At 38.2% G+C, this 9,824-nt stretch overlaps 1 protein-coding gene across 1 annotated transcript; it reads right to left on the reverse strand.

Moving 5' to 3' along the window:
* Positions 1 to 2,045: 2,045 nt before the first annotated feature.
* Positions 2,046 to 6,006, reverse strand: LOC105045604 (putative glucan endo-1,3-beta-glucosidase GVI). The gene is made up of 2 exons (XM_010923954.4): positions 5,633 to 6,006; positions 2,046 to 3,229 (listed from the first exon to the last, which is right to left on the reverse strand). Exons 1-2 carry the CDS (start codon positions 5,709 to 5,711, stop codon positions 2,277 to 2,279), a joined length of 1,032 nt encoding a protein of 343 aa, XP_010922256.1. The 5' UTR covers positions 5,712 to 6,006; the 3' UTR covers positions 2,046 to 2,276.
* Between the last annotated feature and the right edge of the window lie 3,818 nt (positions 6,007 to 9,824).

Below are 9,824 nucleotides of genomic sequence, written 5' to 3' on the forward strand. Positions count from 1 at the left end.
TCCATGCTTGCAATGGTTTATATCAGGAAACTATGTCCTGTTTATGTGGGTTATCTTTGGGCAGCCAATATCTTTCTCACCGAGCTTTATAGACCTCATCCCATTTTACTTAAAGCTGTGCAGCTGGCAGAAGATTTCCTAAAGGTTGAAAGAGGACTATGTTTGAGGGGTTTTTATGACCTTTTCAGGGATGTAAAGATTCAGAATCATGGTGTGATGGTTTGGCTTTATCGCATGCTCCATTTTCAGCTGATGGTATTCTTTATCCCAAGTGTTGTCAGCTAGGTCGCCAACTTCATTGCTTTCCTACACCCATGGGGCCCCAAAGGTCGCTAAATGGGTTGGATTTTGACAGTTTTGGTTGTCGCTTTATATCTGCATCTTCTATATTCAATTCCATACCTATGGAGCATCATATTGTCAACCTGCTGAATGATTTCGTCTCCTGTAAATTATCCCTAAACATAGGGTATATGTTTGCATTTTGGTTGTCTCCCTTTTGCTGTAAATTGCGTAGGCTATGCTGTTTGTATGAGCTATGTACTGTAACTATAAGACTCCGCATTATCCTCTACATAGTGATTCAATGAAGCTCCTCTTGTTACCCTCAAAAAAAAAAAAAAAAAAAATCTTGATCTTCAAGGGTGTTGGAGGATACCCACCGATCGACCGACCGACTGACGGCCGACCGATCGACTGGCCGACCGACCGACCGACTGGTCGACCGACCGACCGACTGGCCGACCGACCGACTGGCCGACCGACCGATCGACTGGCCGACCGACCGACCGACTGGCGGCCCGACCGACCGACAGCCCTACCGACCGATTGACGGTCGGAGAGACCGACTGGAGGATGCCATTACCGTCTGATTATCGGCTCACGACCAACCGAGGATATGTCGGGTACATCTTTCCCGACCGACTGAACCCAGAGGTCTGATGGCCGACTCACGGAAGGCTCGCCGACCGACGGAGGAACCCTACGCCACTCAGCTGGCCACCGACCTAGGGTCGGTCGACTCCTCCGATCGCCGTACAGCCGCCAGACCTTGTCAGCTCTGACACGGACATGCGGCGCGGTTACCTAGGGGCATTGTCCCGTCGAGAGCATGGTCAACCCTGGTGATTGAACAGCCACACGGCGACATGACATTTTCACGGCGACCCTGACAATCTACAGTGAGTTGACAGTTCCTCACTTGTCCGCGCCATTAATGACGGCACCATACCGTGCTCCACTATATAAACCGGGGAAGGCAACAGTGCAAAGGATCGATCCGCTCCGTCTCTCCCAAAAACGCAGGCTCGCTCCCTCCCTCTCTCTCTCGCTCGAGCTCTCTGTCTACATTTCACTGTTGCCCAGTCACCTCTCTGACTTGACCGTCGGAGGGTCCCCACCGGAGCCGCCTCCGGTCAGAGTGGACTTTTCGTTTTTGCAGGTGCACGTGCATGCTTCCCGGCGATCGGGTGACGAGGCGATTGGCCGCAACAAAGGGTATTTCGGAATTGAAGACAGTGGCTATTCTATAATTAGGATGAACTTCAGGGGAATTCTTCAAGGGCGTTTTGGAAGCCACTTCTCCTCCCTTAGTCTCAATGCCCTGCCTTGGTCCAGAGGCGTATACAAAGGATGCAACAATAGTGGCATTGGAGAGGCTCGATCCCCAACATTGACCCAAATTATTGCTCATCCGATGAGGTTTGGTCTCTGAACCAAGCCCAAGCATATTGGGCTGGGTCTAGGTTGGGCTTTATCCCCACCCAACTTGACTCACTAAGCCAGTGAATTAGTTCTAGGCCCCAAATTATGACCAAAAAGTAATTAGATTGGGTTCGAGTCAAGTCATGCCCTCATCTTGACCCGATCCATCTGCAGTAGGTTGGTGTAGGGTGCAACCTGCTTAGTTAGTACTTGGTCCAAGCCCAAGATGATTAGGCTATCATGCAAGAGCTAGGATACATCCAATTGAGTTTATACACTGTTGCCTGCAGTATTTGCCTTACCATTTCAATAATATATGGGCTATACTTTAGTGGGCCCTTAGCAAGGACAACCCAACCTTAGTTTAATGTAAGCCAAGCCTACTAATGTATGTATGTATATAAACAAACAAATAATAATATTCCTCGTTCCCCAGTCCTCATATTAAACATCAGCATGCAATAAATGAATCCACAAACCTGCTTTCTATTCTCTCATGACCTACGACTAAAGGGAAGACCTGATACAAACATAAACATTCTCTAATACTCATCTATCTACTTAAAGGTATTCTAAGAAGAGAAATCAACGTGGTAAACTTCAGTCATATCCGGGCGATATAATCCAAAGTACTGTTCAGTCCCTGCAGGTTTTTGATTCTCATTAAACATAGCAAATAAGTACGTCTCGATCCCCTTCCCTGGCCTCCTAGGTGTCCCTGTGTTATTGAGTGCATAAGCCACCATATTATTGTTGTATGTTCTTGCATTGTCTACTGTTGCTCCGACGGCGCCACCACCTGATGGCCAACCAGTCTCTGAAACCACAATATCAACATTAGATCCTCCAGCCTTCTCCAATGCCGAGTAGGTTGCATCCACTATAGCATCAAAGAGGTTGGTGTAGCCCAATTGGCCATCTTGCACCACCACCCCTTGAGCTGTGAAGAGGGCATAATCCAACCGGACTTCATTGGGGCTGTTGGCATAGGCAAAATAGGGATATGCATTGACAAGAAGTGGATACTTTTGGGATTCCAAGAACGAGACAATTGATGCCATGGAGGAACTTGCTGACTCTGAGAATGCACCTTGAGATGGAGGATATGATGTTCCTAGCACTGTTGTTGCCACTGCTGTTGTAACTGGAATTGAAATATTGGCAGCCTTCAGTGCAGTATCAAGGTTTTGCATGGCAGGGAGGACATAGGTAGCAAGGTCACCAGGAATGACTTCATTTCCAGCGTTTATGTAGCGGAAATTAACAGAATTTGCATAAGGGATTACATTGGTTTGCACCCAGTTGGTGGCATAGGATTGATCACTAGAGAGCTTTTGGAGGTCTTGATTGTATGTTCCTAGGATGACTTCAATTCCAGAACCCTCAAGAGCTTTTAGGGCATTAGCGTCAGGGTTGAAAATTCGGAGCTTTGTGACATTTCTTGAGGTGTAGAGGGCGACCACCTTTTCTGGTGTTGGAAGGTTATTGCCCAACATTCCATAGTTCACACCAACGCCTTGGGCTTCTGCATTCATCGTTAGTATATGTTAAATAACCAATTTATCCCATAAACTTAGGTTAATAGAGCAAATGATCAACAATATATGCTACGTTCAATGGTATAAATTTAGTATAAATACAATTAGTAAACTTTTGAAATCGCTTGTGTATGATTGGCATTTAAAAAAAATTTCTTCTATTTTTTATAACAAGTTAAAATTGCACTTGGTTGTGTAACATGGGCTATGTAGCCAAATGGAGAAAAAGTATACTTAATAGTTTAAAAAAGAACAACGAAAATGGGAAGAAGACTAAAATTTTGTATTGTCTAATTACAATATAGAAAGCAGAGATCTTCTTTTAAAAAAAGAATATATAAAGAATTAAAAGAAGAAAAATCATCGCAAGTCTTAGTAATGGCACCGGCTACCATGGATCTAGCATAGGATAAAAATAGGTCGGATATTTGTATATCCATATTTTTTAGCAAATAAAAATACAAGTATGAATATGAGTTGGATATTAAGCATATTTATATTTGCATTAAATGAATATGAATACAAATTAGCTATTAGTTATATCCATATTTTCTCTATTCGGATATATATACATATATATTATGGTTATTATTCATATATGAATTGGATTTTGAGAAAAATTCAATAATGAAAACTAATATAAATAACATAATCACAAGGAACAGGAATGAAATCCATTGTCACAATCTCATCTAATGCATGATTACTAGTTAATAGCTAAAGTGAAGTTATTAAATTTTCACAAAGACTGATTTGACGAAGAATTTGGATCATTGAGCTGAATGGATTTTATATTAAAAATATATTAAAATTTTAAAAATTATATAAATAAACATATTATAAAAATATATTAAAGATTTTATAAGTTGTATATAATTATTACTATTTAACTACAACATAAATAGGAAGACTCATGAATTATCTATTTTTAAAGAACTTATAAAAAAATATATATATACAAAAATATAGGAATATGTGGCAGCTATTGATATTTTTAAATATCTAATAAAAGGATTTTAAAAATATAACACTTATCAAGGACAAAAGAACTGAATTCTTTATGTAAATAATTAATTATTAAAATATAAAAATATCATAATATGTTTTAAATGACTATATTTTATAACATACATAAGCTTTTAATGTGTACAGTATACCATGATTGTATAATATTTTATGTTGTCGTGGTAGTTGAGTGGCTGCTAACTAGCTAAGAGGTCACCAAATATGTAAATGATTCTTTTTTTTCATGCAATATTTATAAATATGTATCTATATCCATAAATTTGATTAGGTACAAAGAATTCCACTCATGTCCAACCTGAATTAGATTCATTGGATATGCAAATAGATATGGTTGGATAATATCCAATATATTTCAGTCCTAGTTGAGGAAAATTGCTAGTGGGGGTCGCAATTGCTCTACAGGTGAGGGTAGAGCTGAGGTCATTGATGATCTGAGGGACAGCAAGGTCAGCAACAACAATGACAAAACTGCTTGAGGTTCTACTTTTTGACAATTGTGAAGCTGGAAATCTAGGTTTAGGACCTAATCCTATGACTGCAACTCGTTGCCAAAAACACATTTATACAATCACTTGCAGCCTGTCAGAGGACAAGAAGCAAACTTGTTATCCTTTCAAAAGCCAGAATTGACATCAGTTTTGAAATTTGGCCTTTGTTTTAGCGCACGCCCAATTTGTTTTCCCTTCTGCCTCTCGACGACAAATATCGCCCACATTTTAAGACTTTAGCAAGGAATCAGATGTCATAGACTACTGGGGTCCATTATATCAATTAATGCCTTTGTTTTTCCCTTTTAACAGTGGATGAAGAAGAGAAGTTTTAATAATCCAAAAAACAAACAAGATTACAATAAGTAATGATGCCAAGAACATACCACATAACCATTTAGTCTTGCTAGGAACCTATCCATTGTTTCATAGCAAATCTTGCCATCTCCCCTGCTCTACTACTGCCAAAATCCAGCTTAATTTTCTCCACAAAATGCTTTTGGGCGCCTATTAAGTGCACATTAGAGTTTCACTGGCGTGTTAATTTATATTCAACTAGATCTCACCTATCAAACCACTTCTTGTAACTATAGTTATCATGTGTAAAACAGGCGCAGCTACTGGCATTATTCATTTACTATTTAATTTTTCTTGACAAAGTGTTCCAACAGTTGGATACCACCCCTCATATTATCTGCATACCAATTGCCTGCAGTGTTTAGCTTCTCAGCATTTCAGGGTAATAACATAAATAAAATAAGAGTACAGAGTAATCGCATGAAGCTTGGAAAGAAACAACAGTAGAGCTAGGATTCACAACTAGTTGTATCATATACAATTGTGCTGTAATAATAGAAGAAGATGTTAACGGAATACCTGCAAGAGTATTGAAACTGAAGCTGGATGCGAGAAGCCACAGAACAAATATACTACAAAGAAATCCACCATGATCCATTGTCGCAAATCTCTGATCTCCCTCCCTCCCTCTCTTTCTCCCTCTCTCTCTCTCTTAGTGCGTATACCTGTTGGTTACTTAAAATGGGCACAAAAGACGGGGGCCAGAGAGAGAGAAAGAGAGAGAGATTTATGTCAATGAGTTTGCTCGTAGGACGCTCAAAGAAACCTTTTATATGGGGCTGGCAAGTAGAACTGCTCACCAAGAAAAAATATTGAATTGACTCCCAGCCATTAACCTTTCCAACCTGACAAGTAGAGCTACCCAACAAAATCGACAACTCCTCCACGCTTGTCCAGTTTTAACGTACGCAAAAGAATCCCATCTCCAGCATCCGACTGGTGGTGGTGGACCGGAGCGAGTCTTGTGGTTCCAAGTATATATCATCTGCACCAACCCCACATAGGTTCTTCCATCAGAAGGACCGGACCGGGTCCAGATCCAATAGGCTACAGGAATAGCACTATATAGGAAACCTGGTCAAATGTTAGGTAGTAGTTGGCCAATTTTAGTTGCATTCCATGAAGGTCTACAGGTGAGAGACAACGAAGTCCAAATGTGAATACATAGTGAGATAGTTGGGATTCATGGAAATTGTTGTCAGAGTTAGTAAGTCTCATTATGGGCTAATGCTACATAGCCTACTTGTGAAAGGATCCAAATTTGCCTACATAAAACTAACAATTAAGGAATAAAAATTCTCTTGGATCGATGACTTCACTTGCCCATTTTCTATTTAATATGAAAGATTTACTTTGAATTTTAAGTTGTGCTTACTTTTCTATTGTGATTTCCTATGGATAATATTTATTAGGTTGGATCTTTTGTAGGAAGCAAAACATTTCATTGGTTTGAAAGATTTTTCTATTGTATTAGGCTATAAGAAGGAGAAGGGAGAAAATGAGCAGCCAGCTCTCAAGGTGCATCCATCCATCTCTAATACTCTGATGACACCCAAATCCTGCCCCTTCTATGGAAAAAAAGATGCCAACTTGTAATACATCGCCATCATCTTATGTGATAGCGGTCATATTAGCGGTGAAGATGCCAAAACAAATAGTAGATTGCACATAGTCCAACATTTCATTACATATATCCTGAATAGCATATGAACAGGAATTAATTAAAGAGGACAACTCCAATGTGGATTTGGTGAAACATATAAAGCTTTTTTTTTTTTTGGTAAAGAAACATAAAGCTTGTCAGTTTTATATTCATTATGATGGCTATTGATATATTTTTTTTTCTTTGCTTGACGGGGAGAATAAACTGACTCTAGACAGATTGGAATTAGATAGGCACGCAAACAAGGATAATAGCTAATACAATTAGTAAGGTTGCTATCAGCTCGGTAGGACTAGAGATAAAGATTACCCAAACTTAGGTAAGCCTACGTTTTGGTGGTGCCCAATGATATCTGGTCATGGTCAGCTTGGACACAAGGAATTTGGCCCCTACCTTTTCCTCATTTAAATTAAATTAAGCATATATTAAGCCAACATGTTGAGACAAGTTAGGCAACCATTTGGAAGATCTCATACTATTGTTTCATGTCATACTTTCAGTTTCATTCTTCCAATCTACATATATTTCCTATTCATGAATGATTAATTATGTAATTGTTAACAACTGTCTCAAGAGAACGAGCTAAATAAATTTAATACATGAAATATAAACAACAATTGCGGAGCTGCTGGATTGTGACCTTAGCATTGTTAACCTTTCGGTTTTGTTTAATTCACGGTTGCAAGTAGAGTTCTTCACCATTGGTGGTTTGTTGTATCAACTCATAGCACTTTATACTGAACCTAGCATGCTATACTGATACAATACCAAGTTTTGATACTATACAAAGATAGATCCAACTTGTATTAGATGGAACTCATAAATTATGTTCAATTTTATGCATGTCATACCAATCTGAAAGATAGTTTTGGAAGACACCTCAGGGTGTTCTAAAAAAAAAAAAAGGTCTCAAAGGGTGTATCATATATATATATATATATATATATTTTTTGATACAAGTAGACGGTCATATTATTCTAAGATGAGTATAGCTTAAGAAATCAGAATGTGTATGATATCATATTGGACGTGCTAAATTGTTTCGGTCCAAAACCCAACTCCACTACAAAGAACCTTGATGAAGACATTATACAGATGACTAAATTTGGTTGGACATATTTGGAGATTCCCCTTGAGGCAGAATAAATAATATTGCAAACATTTGAGTTTTTTAATCGAGAGGGCCCAGCATAGATTCTAAGCAATTGAAGATGTGTCACTGACGTGCCATTGATATCTCGGTAGAGGATGCTTCCTTGCTTGCAGTGTAAGAGTGTTCAATTCTAATCGTGGAGAATTTTATTGGTCAGTTTGGCTGTTCTGCTCAGTTTAAATGGTTCCCATGTAGCTTGTTGTTGTGGGGGAGGGCTGCCCCAATTCTGATTTCTGGAGGCCACAAATTCTCAAAAAAAATGCATTTTTTATTTGCTATTGTGTTCAGGAAAAGATATCTAGAGACATTTGAAGAAATAGCTAAAATGCTATTAGGACATGAGAAAATCAAAAAAATATATCACAATCTCATTAGAAGGAAGATTTTTCAATTAATAATGATAAAACTACATTACAAGACCTCTAGTTATATTAGTTAGTTCTGCCTTCATACAATCCGGCTCAAATTCCTCTTTCAATTAAAAGAGATTTCAACTTTTAATAGAAATAATTAGTAGAAGTAAACATTAAAAAAAAAAAAAAGCTGATCTATAAAAAATAGATCTCAACTTCTACATCACTTTTATATTCAATCATTTCACTTATTTTTTTCAAATCATGAGAAATACTAGTTTTTCCATTAAAAAAAGAGAAAATTTTAATTTATCATCTCATTTCGATTCCCAAATGGTGAAATTTGCTCTTGATCACTCAGTACACAAAACTCTTTAAAATTAGTATCATGTCGTAGGGCTTGAGAAATTTTTAGATTTCAAAAAACAAATCACTTCAATCAAACAACATATAGGCAAGTTCGGGCTTCCAAAAATTTTAGTGCAAAATCCATCTTTTAGTACATAATTCAGCTTCTCAAAGCAGTGAATCTCACTCCTATATCCTCTATAGATCTATTTATAGTGGCTAAAGTAATCCACACAGTTTCGTCATTCTCTTAGATTGTAGAAGAATGAGGTCAAGCTATCAGTCTCGAGATTAATTAAGATGATCAAATAGGAAGATTTGTTAAGGGAATCTTATGGTCATCAAAGAGGTTTAGCCCTTATGAAACAAATTTAGCCCTTATGAAACAAGCAAATACGAGGAAAAAAATACTAATCCAATGATCTTCTTTGCAGAAGTCTAATACTAATGGAACATCTTCGGATTGGAGAGCTTAACTAGTGCAGTAGCATTCACATCTTGTGGAACGAATTTTATTGGAGTATTGAATATGTGATTGACCGTCCACCTGATACTCGTGAACCAATAGTGGACATATTGACGAAGTTAAATACCATTTGAGAGGGCATTAACATCCCTTCAAAGAATGAGAGGACTGTCGTGATATTTTCTAGCTGCAGTCGATAGCCAAAAAAATTAAAAATTGTAATAGATTCCTTTATGAAATGATTATAATCTACACATCTAATAGTATGCATTCGACAATTACCAGATTACACTTGATTCATTTGATGATAAATTCTTAAATACTTTCTGTTGCTGTAAGACTCTGATGTAGTGCTGATATTGCTAGAGCTAGATATTGATCGAGATCTATGGCATCGGAAGATACTTATAAAGAAAATCCATACTCGTTGGGGGTGTTCCGGCTTCGATGTTAAGTTAGTCGGAGCCTTTTTGAGAACAGTGGAGAGAAAAGATTGTAAGGGTGGAGTGAGCACTTTTACCTTGAGGGTCCTCTTTTTATCTCTTTTATTTGGAGATTGAGCCTGTAGATTGTTAGTCAGAATTTGTGTTTGTTAGATCCAGCTCTGCAAGTCGGTAGGCCACGTTCTAGCCTTCATTGTGGAAGAAATCTCTTTTACTCTTTCGTATTGAGATTGTTAGTCATGGGTGTTAGGCACAGACTTCACCTGTACAGTTGGTCATATAGGT

Source organism: Elaeis guineensis, chromosome 5 (assembly GCF_000442705.2).
Source record: "Elaeis guineensis isolate ETL-2024a chromosome 5, EG11, whole genome shotgun sequence".
NCBI classification, from domain to species: Eukaryota; Viridiplantae; Streptophyta; class Magnoliopsida; order Arecales; family Arecaceae; genus Elaeis; species Elaeis guineensis.